The sequence below is a fragment of the Aulonocara sp. 'chitande type north' Nkhata Bay genome, linkage group LG6 (assembly GCF_057382095.1).
Source record: "Aulonocara sp. 'chitande type north' Nkhata Bay isolate Kocher_YH1m ecotype deep benthic linkage group LG6, A_spYH_male_GT1.1, whole genome shotgun sequence".
Lineage (NCBI taxonomy): Eukaryota > Metazoa > Chordata > Actinopteri > Cichliformes > Cichlidae > Aulonocara > Aulonocara sp. 'chitande type north' Nkhata Bay.
In genome coordinates, this window is record NC_141349.1 from 18531138 (window position 1) to 18552760 (window position 21623).

The window sequence follows — 21623 nt, forward strand, 5'->3', positions numbered from 1 at the left end:
AAGTCCTGTCTTATTGGCTTGAGATCAGAATTTGCCCATCATCACACTCATCTTACAGCATCTTTTTGGACTCTAATGAGGACTATAATATGGAAATGATCATCCTGTTTTATTCACTAAGAATATAAATTAGTGATTGAAAGTATAAATGCATGTGTCAACTGTTTACTGCTTTCCCCAGTCAAATAGGATGAAGGGTAATTTTTCCATAGATGCTTTATAATCTGACTTTTTTTGCAACTGCCCCCTGCTGACCATAAGACAGAATGCACTTTAAGGCACTTTGCTTTCCCTTCATTTTTTTCAGTCTATTGGGGAAAAATGCAAAATACCATATATTTCACGCTCCACTTTCCTTTCCTTATTTGCATGACACAGCCAAGAACTGAACCTTCCCGTGTCCTGATTGTGTCGAAGTTTGTGAGACGTACCCACAACAATAACACAACAGCTAAAGCCTGGGAAGCGTTGTTGATTTATCTACATGTTTTTAAGCTCAAACACAATCTTAATGTTTATACTCACTGTGGCAAGTTCTGCTTTGTTTAGAATGACAAATGGCTAAACATATAGGGTTACATCTCCTGTCATACTTGCATTTCTCTTCACTCTCGTGCAGATTGAAAACATGCTGTGTTGTTTGTGACAGCCAAATAAAATCATCATAGTAAGACGAGAATTTAGCTGACTTTTCTTTGTTGTTGTGGAAGAGAGGGGAAAATCAGAAGTGAACCTTTTTTTTTTTTTTTTTCTTTTCTTAGACACAAAGAATATGATCATTGCATCAGAATAGGGAGAAACCACAGCCGAGTGCACTCAGAGGCTTTTTACAACAGACCAGCGTCATGTAATTTCCACAAATAATTCTGCCATTCAGAAAACAATACAGCAATTCTATCTATATACAAAAGCAGTGCTGCTTCGTTGTGTTTATTTTCCCTGCTCTTGTTCTTCTTAAAGAGTTACTCAACACTTCAAAAGGGCTTTTTGAGTTGTAACATAATGTGCTTTAATTTGGGGAGGCCGTCCACCTCCCTTAGCCCACAGTTTGACTTGGAGTCTGCAAAACCACACTCATCAAATTTATGCTGATCAAGACTCACAGGACTTTACACTCTTTTTTTGGGGGGGTAAAGCTTCTACTTATTTACTCCCTGACATCTGTAGAAGCACCAGCCCAGTTGCTTTCTTTCCTTTCACACCCACACAGCACTGTTTCACATGTGAGGGCGGTACCTTGATTATTTGAACTGGTTCAGGGCCACCTTTTGTGAGGCACAGACCCAGGGGTGAACATACCCTTTATCTTCTTGGACATCATGTTCAGATCTACAGTGGGGCAAAAAAGTATTTAGTCAGCCACTGATTGTGCAAGTTCCCCCACTTAAAATGATGACAGAGGTCAGTAATTTGCACCAGAGGTACACTTCAACTGTGAGAGACAGAATGTGAAAAAAAAAATCCATGAATTCATATGGTAGGATTTGTAAAGAATTTATTTGTAAATCAGGGTGGAAAATAAGTATTTGGTCACCTCAAACAAGGAAAATCTCTGGCTCTCACAGACCTGTAACGTCTTCTGTAAGAAGCTTTTCTGTCCCCCACTCGTTACCTGTATGAATGGCACCTGTTTGAACTCATCATCTGTATAAAAGACACCTGTCCACAGCCTCAAACAGTCAGACTCCAAACTCCGCCATGGCCAAGACCAAAGAGCTTTCGAAGGACACCAGGAAAAGTATTGTAGACCTGCACCAGACTGGGAAGAGTGAATCTACAATAGGCAAGCAGCTTGGTGTGAAAAAATCAACTGTGGGAGCAATCATCAGAAAATGGAAGACATACAAGACCACTGATAATCTCCCTCGATCTGGGGCTCCATGCAAGATCTCATCCCGTGGGGTCAAAATGATCATGAGAACGGTGAGCAAAGATCCCAGAACCACACGGGGGGACTTGGTGAATGACCTGCAGAGAGCTGGGACCAAAGTAACAAAGGTCACCATCAGTAACACACTACAACGGCAGGGAATCAAATCCCGCAGTGCCAGACGTGTTCCGCTGCTGAAGCCAGTGCATGTCCAGGCCCGTCTGAAGTTTGCCAGAGAGCACATGGATGATACAGCAGAGGATTGGGAGAATGTCATGTGGTCAGATGAAACCAAAGTAGAACTTTTTGGTATAAACTCAACTCGTCGTGTTTGGAGGAAGAAGAATACTGAGTTGCATCCCAAGAACACCGTACCTACTGTGAAGCATGGGGGTGGAAACATCATGCTATGGGGCTGTTTTTCTGCCAAGGGGACAGGACGACTGATCCGTGTTAAGGACAGAATGAATGGGGCCATGTATCGTGAGATTTTGAGCCAAAACCTCCTTCCATCAGTGAGAACTTTGAAGATGAAACGAGGCTGGGTCTTCCAACATGACAATGATCCAAAACACACCGCCCGGGCAACAAAGGAGTGGCTCCGTAAGAAGCATTTGAAAGTCCTGGAGTGGCCTAGCCAGTCTCCAGACCTCAACCCCATAGAAAATCTGTGGCGGGAGTTGAAAGTCCGTGTTGCTCGGCGACAGCCCCAAAACATCACTGCTCTCGAGAAGATCTGCATGGAGGAATGGGCCAAAATACCAGCTACTGTGTGTGCAAACCTGGTAAAGACCTATAGTAAACGTTTGACCTCTGTTATTGCCAACAAAGGTTATGTTACAAAGTATTGAGTTGTATTTTTGTTATTGACCAAATACTTATTTTCCACCCTGATTTACGAATAAATTCTTTACAAATCCTACCATGTGAATTCATGGATTATTTTTTCACATTCTGTCTCTCACAGTTGAAGTGTACCTCTGGTGCAAATTACTGACCTCTGTCATCATTTTAGGTGGGGGAACTTGCACAATCGGTGGCTGACTAAATACTTTTTTGCCCCACTGTAGCATTGCCGTTATTCTAAATTTCCATTGGTGATTATGCAGAGCTTTCTACAGCTGCAGCATCATGTCCGATAACTGTTGCAGATTCTCAAACTGCTTTTTTTCCCCCTTTTCTCCCGATAACCAGTGTGTGTTCATTTATGTGTCTGTGCTTTACCCTTTCAGGAGCTGATCCCAGAGTTCTACTATCTGCCTGAGATGTTTGTTAACGCCAGCAATTACAGCCTGGGAGTGATGGAGGATGGCACTGTAGTCTCTGATGTTGATCTGCCACCTTGGGCCAAAACCCCAGAAGAGTTTGTGCGCATTAATCGACTGGTAAGAAAAGTACACCTGAATGCTGTGTCCCATGTATGATCCAGGTTAAAGCAAGTGTGCATTAAAAATATACTGAAGCCATCATAGAGTCTAGGCAAGAAAAAAAAAGTTTTATAGTTGTCATTCATGTATAGCCTTGTTTTCTTTCTTCCTCATATGGCACATGGCGCAGGCCATCTGAGCCCCAAGCTTAGCTGGAAATGCTAATTTAAAGAGACAGTGTTATTTCCTGACCTTCACACAGTTCTTCCTGTTACCTGAGCCTCCCCTCCTCTCACGTGTCCCAACTTTCAGATTGCTTTGCCGGCAAATTGATCCAGCTCTGCCCCATCTAATATCCCCATGCAGCCTCACGGTCCCTCTCTCTGCTCTGTTCATACACATCTGGAACATGCCGGTGTGTGCAACTGCAACTGTGTTTTTGTGCAGAATAATTATGCAGTATCCACTTTCTGATCTCCCTTTCCGGTCCGCCTGGCCAAAGGCAGAAATATTCTGTGTGTATATTCACGTCAGATGTTGTCAGAGTGGCTGCCGTGTTTTCATTATACTCTAGATGTTCTCTTCTGTGCTTTACACAACATGCACACACACTGTTGGGAGACTAAGGTAACACTTTGGATCAGATTTCTCAGCGCTAGAAGATCTAGGAGCCTCAGATGGGGGATTAACACTTTCTCTTCTGCTTTGCTGAAATTGCTTATCATTTATGCTTTTAGCCCTTTTATCTTTAAAACATTTTAACTTCATACTGACAGTGAAAGGACAGCTGTCCCCTTACAAATAAAGCTTAATCATAATTTTGTCTGTCTGTCTGCATAAACACAATTACAGAAGAAAACTAAACTGTGGGTTATAACGCAATGTAATCTGGAGCCTAGCGCAGGCCACTTTTCGCTCTCAGTTACATATTTGGGGTAAAAGCAGTGGCAGCTCCATGTGTGATGTGTGCCCACAGTAGTAATGGGTGCTGATGATGCTGGGTGTGCTCTGTGACCTGTGCAGTCTTATGGTGGGGGTCTGTTAGCTAGCCTGCTGATATGACCATGCTGCTATCATTAATCACACACTTCCCTCTTTTTGGCTGTCAGCATGCAGCCCGCTGTGGATGTATTAGAGGGACGCTTGTTGTGGCGGCAGCGTTGCAGGCTGTTGTGCAGTGTTTTATACTCACGGGGAGGAAAAGTTGAGTTTTCATTTGTGCTAAATGAGGATTATATTTGACAGATATTTGGGAAATTGTTATGCATTAAAAAAACAAACAAACAAAAAACAGAACCACTAGTCCAACTGTTTTGTTTTTTTTTTAATGGCGTGAAGTTTAAAAAGTTTTGGATTGTTTTTATTTAGTTTCTTAAATTAAAAGGTTCTGTCAGACGTTACTTCCTGTTAAAAGGGAGTTTTTCCTCACCACTGTTGCCTAATGCTTGTTCACAGTGCTGTAGTAGCGCCTTACAAGATACATGCCTTACAACAGCGGTCCCCAACCTTTTTTGCGCCACAGTTGGCAAAGTTTTATGTCCGACAGTATTTTCATGGAGTCGCAGATAAATAAAATAAAGCAAGTACTGGTACGAGGAAAAAAAAAAAAGATTTATTCGTAACACATGGGAAAAGATCTAGGGAAACAGAGATAACGATAAAAATGATAAAAAAAAATAATGCTAAAAACCAATGAAAACCCTGAAAATCATGAACTTCACACCCTCTCTCACTCGCACGGCCTGGTACCAAATGACTCATGGACCGGTGCCAGTCTGGTCTCCTCTACTTCTTCATTTTTCCCCCTTGCTTCTGTCCTTTGTGCTCCATTTGGCACTGCAGATGCAATTTGGACTCTATTTTGTCTGCAGCCATACTAGTAATGCTGCTTTCAAACTGGTAAAATTTCGCTCTGCTTTTTCTCTCTCTCCTTCTCCAAACTGAGATATTGATCCAACGTACAACCAGCAGGCAGGTGTAGGTGCACAGAAACATAACAAGCTTAGGAAAATAGGTTTCATCCCAGAGGGACTGTGAATAAAAGCTTTGCTATCAAATGTCAGTTTAAGTATAATTTTCTAATTTATTTGGACTGAATCACTTCCTGGAATCTGTTGGTTTCGCTTAAAATAATAAAAAAAGCTGGGATTGTGAGTGTGGGAGTGCAGTTTGTCTTTGTAGTTTTACCATTTTAAGAGGCCCAGTCGTATGCTACAGATCACATAGAAACAGCACCAAGGTTCAGGGAGGGATGTGTGGGTGGACAGGTCTCTGGTCATGACAGATAGCTGGCATTAGAGGGTGTCAGCTGGCAACTGTGGTACTGTTGGGAAAGAGATGAGCGTGGTAGAGAGGAGAGAGGAAGAGTGAAGGAGTTAATGGGCTGTTTGGCTCTCTTTAGCTTGTCTGCTGCTAATGGCTTTGCAACACAGGGATAGACAGCAGGAGAGAACACGCAAACACACGCAAATGCACACTCGCTTACAAACACACACAGGCCTGCTGTCTCCACTCTGGTTATGAGCCTTAGATGATTAACAGCTAATTAGGGCCCAATCTGGAAAGGCCATTAAAAGCCTCTCTCAGTAAAGGATTGTGCTGCTCCGCAAATCGGCAGCTTGTTTTTGTTGTTCAGAGTTTCATGGTTGGTTGGGGGGGTAAAAAAAAAAAAAGATGATATAAGCCTACCATCAAACTGTAGCCGGGTTCATAATGCTTTCCTTTAGAAGTGTCATAAGTTATCGCTAATGTTTAGCAGGAAGTGTGTTGCATGGCAACAGATTAACTGCAAGTTTATGCCTAGACAGTTTATTGTTCAACAAATGTCTTACACAACACTGAAGGCTCCACTTGAAAACCACAGGTCTGAAGAATAGTTGGATTTTTGGGGGAGGAGGCGGAGCAGCACCTCCGCGGCTTAAGGAAGTGCCTACACAGTATACTTAAATGCTTTCTTGTAAAGGCACACTCCCTTTTTCGTGGTCCATCACACATCCACACATGCATCCCTGTGGAGACACCGGGGTCTTGAGGCAGCATGCCACGGAGATCAGGGGCTGCTTGTTGTTTTTACCAGGGGGTCGAAGGAGAGGTTAAGAACTTGATCCCTCCTCCACCAGATAACTACATTTCTCTGGGCACTGTCAGCCGCTCTGACATTCCACTATGTACGACCATACCTCGCTTTTCAGGCCTGCTAACCATTAGAGCGATAGCAGGTGATCTTGTGTGCATGCTCGTGTAAATTTGACTGTTATTTGTCTCCATATCAGTGTTTACCTTTACTGTCATGGCTCCAAGTTTCACTGGAGCTACTGAGATGGGGCGGGCTAAACCACAGTCTGTTAGAGCAGCCATCTGCTGTGGGTATATCGTGATGCTAGACTGAGCTAAACACTGCTGTTTTTTTATTTTATTGTGCATAGATCAATGTTAAACTAATATACGAATGCAGACAGAGATTGGTGTTGGATGAAATCTTTATAATCACCAATCAGCTTGTGCCTAAAATGTAATATGGTTACAATCACAATAATAGTTTCATTATTTAAAAAAAGTGAAGCTGTCTAATCAGACATATTTAACTCCATGGTTGCCATTACATGCACTTGCCGAGGCTTCTTGTTACTTTTTTCTCGTGTTGCCATTTAACCAAACTCTCCAGTGCTTATTTGCTGCTCCCTGCTTCAGCTGTTTGGCTTCTTTCACTCATCTGTGCTCTTGCTGCGCTGCTGACAGACCTGCAAACCTCACACATGGGAGAGACGGGCATGCTTTACTTTTGGCCTTTTCCGTCTTATAAAGTGTCAACTCGCTCAAAGGAGTGACAGAGGCATCAGCTATACTGGCCTCACAGAAAGAGGGAGCCTTTCGTCTTTGTGAATGGGAAAAGGCAGCTGAGTGATTGGTCAGAAGCAATGCCACAGAGAATGCTGGCCACAAGAAGACACTGTGGGTGTTGGATGCCAAAGAACCTTGTGTAACTCATCAAAGACGACCATTATGCCTCCCATTGATTTACTTACTCTATGCAGAAACTCTGAAACTGTCATGTTGTTGAATTTCTGTGCACGGTTTATTCCTGTGCTATAATATAAGAAACTACTCGGATTTTCAGTGTGACTGTGATGTCACTACAACGCATTATGTACTATATGCTGCTTTAGATCTCAAGGAACACTTTGCAAGCTTTGCTAAAGAGTAGCTTCTATAGCCACAAGTTGTAATTATATGACCCTAGCACATTAGAGTGCTCAGGGCACTGAAACACATGCTATCAATCATTCATGCAAAACACATAATCATCATTTCAGTGCAAACTTGCTAAACTGAAAACATCTGAAGTCAAGAGGCTTCTCTCTGCATTGCCAGGCAGAATAGTGCATTATTCCTGTAATGTTGGATTATTATGACCTAAGTCATCCTCACATGCCGCACACATTAGTCTGCGGCTGCTAGTATACATCTTAGCTCTCTTGAATTATAAATGTTTGCTGATGTCTGAGAGTAACGTCTGGAGCTTAGCTCTGTTGCTAACCAGTTGCACATATAGTGTGTGTATATGGTCCAGTCAGATTGTGCTAACAAGCTTTGAGTGACTCTGTTATCCATTACTGAAGAGTTTATCAGTGATGTCTTTGCTTTTATTTTAAGACCTTTGTTCCCATGTCAGTGCATTTAAAAGCTCCAGCATTTAGACTCAGGTAGATGAACCTCTACAAGCACTGGATAACTCTAGCTTTGCTTCTGTTGCAGTTAAAATGAAAATATTGATATAATCATAATTATGATGTTTGCAGTGGACAGTGATGTGAGTGTGTTTCATACTTTGTCATTCGGCCATACAGCTGTTATTGTGATGTCATCACAGTAATCCTGCCCGCAGAGGTACATCTACATGGCTGCTAAAAGACAAATGTCATATTTATTTGAGACATATCACCTTTACCCCCCAAGCCTTGCACTCTCAACTTGTTTGAAATCTGAAGTTTGTCAGCTTTATGTGCTGACAGCCATTAACACTTTGCAAAAAACTATGCAATCAAGAAACCCGTTATTCAGCAGGCATGTTATTACATTAAGACATGAAAATCTTATACATAAGATTTTTTTTTTTAAGTTGACAACATAGTTTGAAAGACTTGGATAAAGATTTTAGGAAGTTTACTGTAAAGCGTGATTTGTGTAGGAACTATCCGAAATGTAAGCGAGTAGACTCAGAAGACAAAAATGTGTCTTGCATTTTTTCCCACAAGTCACACAGCCAGACATGATCGCTCCCCAGCTCAGACCACCAGCTACACAAAGTCAAAGATCACGACTGTTTACATTCACCTCTCATCCGTACTGCACTCTCTGATCAGACACCCGCTGGGACTCGCATAATGCCGTTCCCACCAGCCTCCACATCTTATTCTCACAGTAACCCCACAGGAACCCATGCATGAGCTGAGGTAAACCACTGCAGCGACCAGCCACTAACCACTAAGAAATACTTGTGCACTTGTGAATGACTGAGTGAGTGAAAACCTTAACGTCGTCTATCCCAGAGTGGCCCCCGGTAATAGAAGACAGTTTGCCATGTTAGCCTAGTGCTAATCTATTCCCCTGGCGTCTCCACTGAAAGCCTTGTTGCTGGATGGGAACTAGCACGTGGGGTAGAGGGAGGTTATCTGGCTAATATCAGGCAGCGCTCACTGAAGGGGTATTGTCATGCATAAGGGCAGACATGTTTACTGTGTGCTCGGTGTTTTACGAGCTGTCCCCCCTTCTTCTTCGCCTCCCTCTCTTGCCTGCTCATCTCCCCCTCCCCTCGTTTATCCTCCCTTTCGATGACGTAATGGCGGACCCGATGAGAGCCTGAGAAATGGGATGATCTACTCCTGCTGACATACTCACTCACTAATGTTGTCTTTCTCCCTTTCCTGCACTCCTCCATGCTTTCATTTTACTTCTGCCAAAGTGTACTGAGGCACTTTTTTTGCAGCATTATTCTGTGCTGCATCTCAGACTCCTGAATGTCCGTGTTTGTAATCCTGGCTTTATTTAAAGAAACACTTGTACTTATTCGTTTGAGTTGGGACAAAGGGTGTGTTTCTTGGAGCATGAACGCAGATAAATTCTTTAAGACGTTTTTGTCATACTTATATTATCCATACGAGAAGGAAATAGCCATACAGCTGTTGTATAGGTTCCCAGGAAATGCCGTGTAAACATTCAAAGACCCCAGAAGATGACTGACATATTCAAAAACAAAGGCTTGCATGAATAAAATTGTGTGATGGAAATTGGATGCAATCTTATTTTATGGTGTTGTTTTTAGGACACTTTGTTAGAATTTAGCGCAAAGCAGGGATGCTTTGCTGTATACTCTTGTTCTTGTGGTATTTTCTGAGTGTTTATTTAGTTTTGTAACGGTATATTTCTGAAAATGAAGCAAAATGTGTCACATTGAATTCATGCATATTCCTTCTACATTTCATGAGCATAGTCAATGGGTTTCCTTGAGGATGTATTTATGGTTTGGAGCTGCTAGTCACGTACATACGCAGACAGTCTCGCACTAACAAGCTGCAGCTCCACATAACCCCACACCCTAATAACCTCTGCTTGAAGGCTAACTACACTCAAGCTGATCAGTTGAGCCATTCATCCTAATCATCTCCAATCTGTGCTGAGAAGCCTCCACACCTCCACACAGTCCTGCAGCCAACTCTGTAATCATCTGAGACAATAATGCCTCTCTCAACAGCTATCCAAATATTCTTTCATCCAGAAGCAGAAGCCCTCTTCAGCATTTCTGTGTGTAATCAGCTCTTACTGTTGACTTAGCTTTTGCTCACTTGATCCCATTGCGTTGTGGCACCGGTGAAGTATTTGCTAGCTTGTTAGGCTTTTGGAGTGGAGGTGGACAGATGGTTATGTCCTTCGCAGGTGCTTGTGAACAGTGTTTAAGATTTAGCTTCTCTTGGTTCTTGCCAGTTGTAGTAGTAATAATAATAATAATAATAATGATAATAATGTTAGCAGTTGTTTTAATAACAATTGTAATAATAATGTATTTTTTTTTAAGGCATCATTGTTTAGTTTGCATTTTTACAGTCATGCATGAACTTAAATCTAAATGGATGCAGACACCACAGTTTTATTGTTATCTAACTTGGATTCAGTGCCACCCAATCAGTAGTGTTTACTCCATTGTCTGGGCTGTAAGTTGGATCAAATCCACCATGATGTGTTTGTTTTGTGGCGACTTTCCCAATCACTACTCATTCTGCTTCTTTTCACCCCTTAACATGATATTCTTGCTTTTTAAGTGGTCGGGAGATAATGAGAAGGATGGGAGGAGAGAGCAGCCGAGAATTAGGGTTAGAGTTTCAGGTTCCACTTGCCGACGAGTGCCTCCTCCACTGAACCATATCCAGAACTCTCACAGTTGCGACCTGTCTAATTAGCTGAGCCGGAAAGGAGGTGGGGTTTTGGACTGAAGTAACACACGCGGCCCATCTGGGTTTTTCTTGGTGTGTGTGAATATGAGAATAAAGGAAATGGTTCGTTAGCTGCATGGCTGCTTTAAGGATCTCATTCCTTACGTCATACGCCCCCCTTGTCTTTCTATGTTGGGGGCCCCCTCTCTTCTAGCTGTTTACAGGCTTCCTCTGCGTGCTTCACAATGACAATTAGCTTCTCATTTTCTGCAAGCTAATAAGCCCTTTAATCAGAGTGCTTGTCAACCTCAGGGCAAGGAAACTCCAGAGGAGTTGATCCTTAGGATCAAATGACTGGTAGAGGAAAAGAAAGGGGTAAGTGGGAGAACAAATAGAAGGGAGGGAGAAGGAAATCAGGCTGCTGAACTTGGAGAAGGAAAAGAGAATCAAAAAGTGAGATAATAAAGCTGTACTAAGGTAAAACTACTAGGCCAGTTTCCATTAGAGATGTCGTCTAAAATATAAATTTGATGGGCGGATTTATGATTTGATTTAATAAAATGCCCAAAAAGAATATGACTAAACAAAACTTGGTCCCGACTACCGATTCAGTGTCCTTGGATCATCATTTTTAAACGTGAAAACACGATGTTTGACTGTCAAGCGTACTGAATGTGGTTTTCAGGATGTTTTTAATCAGCTTGTTCTGAAACAGTCATTTTAATGTATCCAAATCTGACAAGTGTTTGTTTTATACATCCGTAATCAATACGAACGAAAACAGTCTGCCGCTGACAACGGCTCTGCACACAACATGTGCCTTTAATTACACACCCACACCATCGGCGACACACGCACGTGCAACATACACTTGCATCACCGTTGGCATGCAAATGAGCGCATTGATTTGTTAAGTGATGTTTTAACATCCTTACGGACAGCTCTCCATAAGTCCTTAAAAGGGTTTTTAAGGACCAGTGAGGCAAGGAGGAAAGCGTTCACTGTCACCTCGTTAAGACTGAAGTGAAATCCAGCTCAATCCAGACCATAAAGCTAACCGCAAACCACTGCGAGGCACAGAACCTTCACAGATAGGCCCAGCGTAAACCTGTAGTATGGACACGCAGTTTTCCTTTTAAGCAGAGCAAAGATAATCACTACAAGAGGTCCCACATGAGGTTAAAATAAAGATAATAAATTTCCCACCTGCGAGCAGAAAAAGCTTTTCAAGATGAGGCTGTGGGCCGGTTACTGACTCGAGATCAGACGCTCTCAGTTTTGCTTCTCAGGACTCAAAGCAACCCCAGTTTAATGTCCACCAGCTGGTTAATTGCAATCACTTGGTGTTTCTTGTCTGATGTCTTAAATTAGGATTGTATGTCTTTAAATCCTCAGTCTAGAGTACAGGTCCCTCTAAAGAGTAACATATTGACAGACATGTAGTCAAACTGTCATTCTTTTTGAGCGTTTTGGGTTTTCTTTCTACACTCCAGCTACAGATGTTTCACAAAGGAAGGGATTAAAGTAACCCGAGCCTTGCACGCAGACGAGACTTGTTCATTATGATACATTTTCATTGGAATCCACATCACAGCGCGGCATGCTGGAACACAAGCAAAATAAGCATGCAGTTCACAAAGACTATATAATTATATGCATTTGAATACATGGCGGCTTTGATGGGGAAAAATGATTTGGGTAAATGTATCATTCTTCTCCTTAGGAGAATATTCCAAATTATTGTTGCTGTTGGAAACAAATCAGAGCACACAACAAAAGGGACCCCCTTGCCCCCACCCCACCCTCCCCTGTGCTTCGAAGGTGTACTTTGTCAAATCTGTAACAATAGGAATGTGGGATTCCAGTTACTTCTACCCCCTTCTAGCATTTACATAAAGGCATGCTAAATTATTCATTAATTATCAGAGAGTCCCTTGTGGATGGGGATGACACACACACTGGCTGCTAATTGGCCCATCAATAATCCTGCCTGGTTCTCCTAAAGTGGCACCAGATCCCACCTCAGGAATCTACTATCTGCCTCAACCTTCTGCTCAACTGTTTCCACAGTGTGGCACCACATGTGGAAACGTCTCCACAGCTGCTCACATGACACATTGTTAATGAGTTATCAGAACATGCCTAATTTCTGTACTTCACTTAGGTTTCTTTGATGGATTATAAATATGTTCCTTAGGTGTAATCTTCTTGTTATAAATCGAAATTAGGTTTATTGAGTACCTGCATAGTATTGTGTGGTATTTTCTGAGTATATAATTTTATTATTGTGAAAAGGCAAATGGGAAAAAATTGTATTTACTCTGTTGCTTCCCCTCCTCCCATCCGAAAATGTGAATAAATGAGTCACCAATATGACATTTTGAAAAAGGTTAACTGAAGTAGCTGGCAGTAGTTGTCATTGTTAAATGTGACACAGTTAAGCAATGTCAGTGATGGGGACTTCTCGATCTCAGAGTGTAAGTTTTTATAGGAAGAGCAAGAAAACCAAAACAAAATAAAGCACTGGGCTCATGTCAATCATAGTGTCGCCTAATGCAGTGGTGTGCCTCGCAGATTGAATGTTAAGGATGATGTCACTGACTGGTTTCTAGAGTTTAAAGGTTTAGCATTTGTGTTTTTGGCAGATGTGAATCTGATCTGAATTTGTGAATTTGATTTGTTGCAACTGAATTCAATATGACTCAATATTTTAGGCTTTATTGGTGCTGAGGTTTAGAAATTTTGATTGCTTTTGTATTTAGATCTTTGTGTAATTATCGTGTGTGTGTGTGTGTGTGTGTGTGTGTGTGGCTCCCTGTACTATAGCTGTACTATTAAGTGTTGGATGAGTTTGTTGTTGGTTTCATTCTGTTCAGTGGAGTCTGATCAATGGCACCTTTCCCTAAGCTTCTTCTATTAAGATGTTTTCTCTGACGTCGGCTCATGATGTAAAATCCCGAGTTTAGATAAAGGGGCAGATTAAAGTAGTTGAATCCTAATCTGCCTGATACCACTGCTATTGCGTACAATTTATACACCCGACACCTTTGACGTGATACGATCGTGGCTTTTCTACTGCAGGCAGATACTCTTTGAATCTCTAAGCTTGATCTGCTGAGGTTAAGTTCCTACATCCAGACTTGAGTCAGGGAGACATTGACAAACCAAACAAATACAAAAACAGATACACACTTCCAATTCCAGCAGAGCGCACACAAATTCTCACTTACTCTGTTTCACCCTCTCCAAATGGATCATGCAAATGATTTCCATAAAGGTGGGCCTCAGGAGAGGGAGCTGCAATAACACGGCTGCTCTTTGTTTCCCTTTGCTGAATGACAGTTGATTGCGGTGCACATTAAATGCCCATCAGCCCCAGCTTTAGTTTTAGAAACAGGGGAGCAGGGCCTGTCAAAGGTCAATCCTAGTGCATAATGAACTGATCTCTCCCTCACACACACGCACACAAACACACACACGATACACGCACGACTCAACCTCTGCTATTAAAGGGAGTTTGAATAAAGAGGATTTTTCTGGCTTATCATGTAACATTAATAAAAAGGGCTGCCCTATGACATAATGTGACTATGGCGATGCCAGAGAGGCAGACAGACATGGAGTCTAGACCAGGGGTGTTCTGTTTTATCTTAAGACTAACGGTTAGATTTGTTTTTTGAGTGTGATCATAGACAGTAGGGAATACACAGATCCCTCTGCCTGCTAGTTCTGTTGAATCTGCAGCTTTCAGAACAGTTCTCACATGTGAAAATAATAAATAAATAATAAAAAAATACATAATGCTACAGAACATGCTGCTTAATGCTACATCAGTGACAAGCTGTGCACGAGACGGCACTTTTTAAAGTAGGGTCGGGTATTGTTTGAAACATTTTGAGCCTCAAAGACCAACTTAGCAGGAATTTTGAATTTCATCAGATATCCTGTGCCAGATCAGCTTTTTCTAACTTTTGCTCTCATTGCTGTAGCTGGATACACCTTAGCTATAAACCAGAGATTTATTTATAAGGACAAAATCAGTCAAACTCCCATTAAGCTCTTTGTTGCATCGAAGGATTCGTACAAATTTATTGTATTTGAGTTGTGATTGATTGCCTCCGTGGTTATCCATCTTACTCACAGGGTAATAAACATTTTAAAACTGTTATGTGTTCATAAGTTACTGTATATACAGGGACATTTTAAATAAAACATACATAATGCATCTGGGGAATACAGGGGCAATAATGTGTCGCTTGCAAGTGTATACAGTCACACAATCTGTGCGCAATGCTAAATCAAATGAAAACACACGATGATCAGACTTTGCTTACGTTTGATTATTGCAGCATTAAGCCATAAAAACATTTTATATCTTTGTTTATTGATCTTTTTTTTTTTTTTTTTTTTCCATCTCCAGGAACCGAAATGCAGTTTCACTGTTAAGGTTCTCATCAGCTGGGATGATGAGATTCGTGACAGCATCACAAATTTAGTCAGTCAAGCTGCAGCGTTAAAAACCAGCATCACACCTAAAGCGCACACTCTCCTCTTCAGACGTGTGCTCGGCTCCCTGATTGAAAGTCGTAATTAACAGAGTGGGGAGGAATTAGATGCAGAATGAGCTGTCAGAAAGTCACATTTAAGTGAGGGATGCACTGGTCTCCGCAGTAAAAATTTAAATGATATAAATTGCCATTTAAGTGTAGCGCAGGCTAATGTTTTGTCACAAATTAATGTGACACAAGGCAGCAATGACAATCAAGGGCTGCCTCATTCTAATTTGGTTGTGTTTAGAGGGCTTTTGTGAGCCAGCAGCTTTACACAAATTAACACAATTGTCGGTTTTTATGAGAAAACCATAAATGCTTTTTCCCTCCTTTGCCCGCTAATGAGGAGAGAAAACGGCTTGTATGTGTGGCGTTATGACGACGTCTGCAGGAGAGCAACACGGTGCTCTTATCCGCTCACGACCAGCAGAGAAAAGAACAAAGACAGAAGCTGAAATGGCTCCCTAATGAACTACAAGAGTCCTCTAATGTCTTGATGCTCTCTTATGATCAGATATGGATTTACTGTGCTTTTTGCTCGTTATAGAAATCATTGGCAGATTCCGTCAGAGGAACAATTAGAAGAATATTCCGCTTTCTCTGAGAAATTCACCTTTGAGGGGTATTAGTAATAACTGCTGTTCAGTAATGGGATGTTAGGGGAGTTGCCTTTTGTTGCATCTGTTGACATCCTAGATAAACCTAACTCTCCGGCTTCACCTCTTTTTAAAGGCACTGGAGAGCGAGTTTGTGTCCTGCCAGCTTCACCAGTGGATCGATTTGATCTTCGGCTACAAGCAGCAGGGACCCGAAGCCGCCAGAGCCCTCAATGTTTTCTATTATCTGACCTATGAAGGCGCAGTCAACCTCAGCTCGATCAACGACCCCATGCTCAGAGAGGTGATACAGTGCGTGCATCAACACACACACATTTTAATACACGTAGCTGATTTAACTGCCTTCGCAGACCATGCTGAGTAAGGAGAAAAATTCCATATTAGAGGTAAGTACTCCTGAGCAGCAGTGCTCTCAGATGGACGCTTAATCTGGCTATATTATAAAAGCACATGTCCACCCTCTGCATCTGTATGTCAGGAAGGTTTTGATGCCATTAGCCATGTTAAAGTGCTTGTAGAGTGGCATGGGAGAGCTAAGCTAACAATCTGCCACACAGTATTGCTGAGCGAAGCCTTTTCCTTTGTGTGATACCTTTTGAAAGCACTCCACCAAGTGTTCCACTTTAACGCCTTTAAGCCGCCTCCTTGGCTTTCATTCATTATTCAGTTCACTCACTTTGTACTGCTGCACACACAAGCAACACTGTCCTGCCCGAAAGCAACCAGACAAAACACAGTGTTGAAAAGAAAAACACAGCTAGCTTGCCCACAGCCAAACAAGCCTGACAACTTCACCAATCTGCTGTAAAAGGCAGCTAGCCAGCAGCGGGCCAATTGACCCTGCTCCCATCAGCCTTTTTGACATCTGCATTTTAGTGCCAAGAGGGGTGCATATTCTATTTCTTTTCTCTCCAGAGTAAAGTAACCAGGCGTTGGCTTTCTTTTAAGTGATTATTCGTGTTTATTACTGGTTGTTGTGGCTGTTTGTAGGCAACTTCTGAGATCTGGAAACATCCATACAGAAAACTCCAATACAAGGGCAAACAAAATGAGCAGGCGGATCTCAGTTAAAGTTCAAACAGATCATCTTCACAGTTTTGTCGTTGTTTGTTTGTTTGTTTGGTGCCCCACCTAAATACAAGAACAGAACAGTCAAGAAAAGGCCACGTTTTCACTTTTAAGAGAGACTCACCATGGTGCTAACGTATAAATGGTGATAAGTTCAGAACACACTAAGCAGGCAAACACCCTTTGCCTCCACTGTACTGCTGCCCTTCATGCTCAGTGACTGGAGCATCGCAGGCACCAGGGGTAGATCCTTGATTTATCACCTCATTCACCCCAATTCCCATCCAGATGTGCTTTGGCCTTTATTCACTCTCTCTCTCACACACATACACAGACATGCAGATTCATTATCTGGGTTCACCGGTCATTTCCACTCTCAGCCCATTACCCATTCTTCTGTTTAACACACACACACACACACACAGAGCAGAAAATTGGATCACTGGTGCCTCCACTATTTCTGCCAAGCTGTTCCAGTGACAATGGGATTGATAATCTACCAACATACACACACACAGGCCTCAGAGGGAGGTGCTTGTGATTTGAGTGGCATTGAAAAAGCATCTTCGACTGCTGACTTTAAGGATGCATACTTAGGATTTGTATGCTTCTGAATGAGGTTTTTATTTGTCTGTGGCTTTGGTACCACATTTAGCATTTTACTATAAACAAATTAGTGTAACTGTCTCTAGCTTGAAGTGTTCTGTATTGGTGCACTGGGTCAAACTTTTGTGTGAAATGTCTGGAAAATACAGGGTGTAGTCATGAATATTGGTGTAGTTTAATTAAAATTATTAATTGATGTTTTGAAAGACTACAGTGGCAGCGTAGTACAGAAGCTCATGTTAAAAGTCAGTAGTCATCATATCTGTAATGCTGTAAAGTTAGCCTGCCTCGAGGAGGGGGAAAAAAAAAGTTTCTTGTTGTTTCGTCCTCGCGGGCTCTCTCGCTGATGCTTTGATTGCAGTTTGCTGGGAGAAAACTCCCTGAGCACTTTAATTAGTTAAATAAACCAAACAAGCATTACCCCAGTGAGCTAATCCAAGGCTCTCCTTCAACTGTGTTTGTGCGGAAGGAAACGTGCCCTGTCTATGCAGAAGGTGGAAACACAGTTCCAGGCCTGGGGCTCGTCATGGCTGGGCGCTGGGGGTGGCTGAGGGCTGCAGGAGCTTTGGGACTGAGGGTTTGGGGTCTGAAAGTGTCCCTAGAGTATGCCATTACTGAGTGACAACTGTTTCAGTCTGAGCTGTGGTCTCGGCCAGACAAGCCCGCATTAGGACAGGCCCCGGGGCTGCTCAGTGTCAGGGGGGCGGTTCACAGATGTGTGTGCATGTACGTTTTTGTGTGTGTATATTTAGGTGGGAAAATGCAGTAGACCGGGCTGGAGGGTTCTGTATTTTTGCTTCGCTGATTTCTGTATTCCTGCCATGCTGCTTCACAGAGGCTAACTCTCCCTGTAGCCCACACACAAATACACGCGTACAAGATTTGTGTGGCTCATACCTTGATGTGTTTCTACATATGCATGCATATGTATACATTCATTCATTGGTATGTGTATACCTTTGTATATTTATGTGTGCTTTTCTGTTCCGGGAGAAAGTTTGGAATATCTCAGCACAGATTAGTGAGTGCTGTGGAGACCAGTGCTGTGTTTTTCAAAACCATGATTACTTCCTGCACTACCTCCTGCTTCCCCTCTCCCACCCCAAATTTCATCTGTGTGTGCGCGTGTGCACATAGATGGCTTGCATGCACATCTGTGTTGCCTCTCGGTGTATAAAGAGAAACGCGCCCTGTGTAGCCTTCTCATCGTTGTACAGGGCTTCCCCTCTTTCGCATGTGATTATGGAAAATCCCACCACCTCTCACACGAGCGACAAAACACAGAGCCCCGCTTGAGTTGTTTGCCGTTTGCGTAATTCGGCAGAAGACTGGAAATATATGCCCACGTGAGTCAACCTGCTTCGACAGTAAGCCAAAGTCACTCACTAAGCATAAAACCTGCTGGTTTATTTTCACTGGACAATGTGACCTCCTCTGCATAGAGTTGTCTCAGTATTTTAAGGTGGACGTTTAAAACCAATGACACAATCTGTCCAGTTTCCTGCTTGTGAGAAATACAAAACTATTGGTCTTTTTTTTCTTTCCCTTGGAGGAGGGGGTTGATTTGCATAAAGCAGCATGTTTTACATGGAGATCTATCGTGTCAAGCGACTGAGTAAATCAAAGGACAGGCTGAGACATCTGAGCCGAGGGCGTCTCGGCCATTTAAATGTATAGAATACAGAAAACCTTCATCAGACATGGGCCAATGCTCCCAAAAGAGATTGGCCTTGTGGAAGGCCCCTCATATAATCACCTGAGCATTGCATTGGCATACAGGATAGGACATGCTGACCTAGACTCAGCCACTTTCCAGCCTTCCACAGCCTCATAAATGTCAAATACGCACTTAATGAAGATAGGTTGAGTGGCTTTGAGCTTACGCAAAATGCTTTCCTGTGTAGTCAAAGAGATGGGCAGCATTTTGACCTTGAATAATGCAGTTATGTCACATGTCCTCCCACCAAGAGGCTAACTGTGGATGAGGTGGGAAATGTCATGATAGTGTTACACAGTGTTGATCAGTTTACTGTGACGGACCTTTAAATCCAGTCTTACAGACCAGTGCTAATAAATGCACATCACACATCACTGCATAACAGGAGCATCGCCTTTTACATCTGGCATGCTTGCACACATGTAGAAAATGCACTTGTGGCCTGAACACAAAACCGCAGACACTTGTTCTAACACGGACACTGTCCCTTCCAGTCTCATGAACAAGCACAACCATTGTTGTGCAATTTATGAATAAAACCATGAATTCTTTTCTATTTTAATTAGCCTCCCATAAGAAGTACTGCTCATGCGTTTGTGCCGAAGGATTTTATGAGCTAGCGCTGGATTATTACCATCTTATTCAGAGGCTTTGGAGTAAATTTCTTCTTATTCAGATGTAAATGTATAAAAGTAGACTAAAAAAGAAGGAAACCTGAGATTTTATTGCTTCTTAAAAGTGCACAAAAGTATAAAGACCAGTGTTCACATAAAAATAACATGATGTAGAGCTTTTGTTGCTGGATTCTTGGTCTTAAAGAGGCTGATGAAACCTTGTAATAGACAGTTACAATCACTACTTGCCTCTCTGGTTTCTGGTTAGTTTCAGACAATGGGTATGAGCAGACTCATTTCCCAACTTTTTTGGGGGGTTTTTTTCTCATGGAAATACCATACGCAGGCCTCAACCATGAGCTCATTCTCAGGCTGCGCCAAGTCGACTCAAACGTCTCAGCCTACACACACAAGCTGTCACTCCTACACAGCCAGTCACAGAGCACACCAACATACTGACGGGTCTGTCACAATTTTGTGTTGGTCATTTTCCCTCTTCCTGTCCCTGTTACAAACTATCCATCACACCGAGTTTGTCTCACAGGACTGCTTTTGCTTACTATTGTCTGCTTCTTATTGTTATATACATTTCTGCTGAGACTGAATTGCATCATTTTCTGTTTTTTAAGAGGATTTTGTGCACATGCAAATTTTGAATGCTTGCGTGTGTTATCTGGCTGTGATTGCTTTTCAAAATGTTTCCTAAATGAGGCACTTGCGACCCTTAATAAGATTAATTAACACAAATGCGCCATCTACAGTTTTAACCATCTTCCTATAGTCGTGCATGAAGCAGCATTTGCTGGTTTCATTTTCTGAAATTTCCCCAGGTTTTCTCCTTGTTGTTCAGTAAACGTCTGTGGCGATAACTCTTGGGGAGGGGACATTATTATACATTTAAGCAATAATTTGGTTAATAACAAGGCTAATAAATGTAACAATAATTAAAATGTTTGGCTTTTTTCAACCTACAGAACGGTATCGTGGGCAAATGTGTTGCAGCACTTTAGCGTAGCCTCATCTGTCCATACCGTGCTGTGGGCGTGTTCCCACTTCGTGCTAGCTGGCCTGACAGTGAGCTGTGTGATGATGTCCAGAGGCTGCTCAGCCGGCGTCTGCTGTGACATTTATGGTCCTATACCTCTTCATTAACACCACCTAACCAAGCCTACAAGCCCGCCTGCCCAGCCCTCCTCTGATTCTGTGTGGTTGCGGAGGAGAAATTGGTGTTTGTGTGTAAATGTGTGTGCGAGAGAGAGTGAGTGTCAGACTGTGAAAAAGTGTGTTTATATGTAGACCGTGTCCATGTGTGCTTGAGCACAAGTGCACGCATTTTTCCCTAGCTCTATGGGCTTTTGTGTTCCTCTTTGTTTTGTTTTCTTTTAGACATTAATCTTAGATTGTTGTAGCATTTATCAGATAATAATATGACCTTCACACACAGCGGAGTGGAATATAACCATTTTTCACTTAGAAACTGAGCCGTTATTGTTTCATTGAAATAGATCGCAGGACACAATTATCAAAGAATAGTTTGAGTGAGAGGAAAACCTCTAACATCTCTCTTTATTTCTGTGTTTTTATTCCTCCCCACTCAGGCTGTGGAGTCTCAGATTAGGAGTTTCGGACAAACCCCCTGCCAGTTGCTAATCGAGCCACACCCGCCCCGAAGCTCGGCCATGCAAGTGGTGAGTAGACACTGACAATCATCTCAAAAATGAATGCATATACTCCAGTATCTTTTAATTCTCCAGGTTAAGCTCTGGTGGGTCAGAAAACAGCTGATC

General features: G+C 42.3%; 1 protein-coding gene across 8 annotated transcripts in view; it reads left to right on the forward strand.

The window, feature by feature from the left end:
• lrba (LPS-responsive vesicle trafficking, beach and anchor containing) overlaps positions 1–21623 on the forward strand; it is a 176200-nt gene that overhangs the window by 137611 nt on the left and 16966 nt on the right. For all 8 annotated transcript variants that reach the window (XM_086295381.1, XM_086295382.1, XM_086295384.1 and 5 more), the window contains 3 exons: positions 3103–3255; positions 15947–16114; positions 21435–21524. In XM_086295381.1, coding sequence (XP_086151507.1) covers positions 3103–3255; positions 15947–16114; positions 21435–21524 — 411 coding nt within the window. The remainder of the gene's footprint in view (positions 1–3102; positions 3256–15946; positions 16115–21434; positions 21525–21623) is intronic.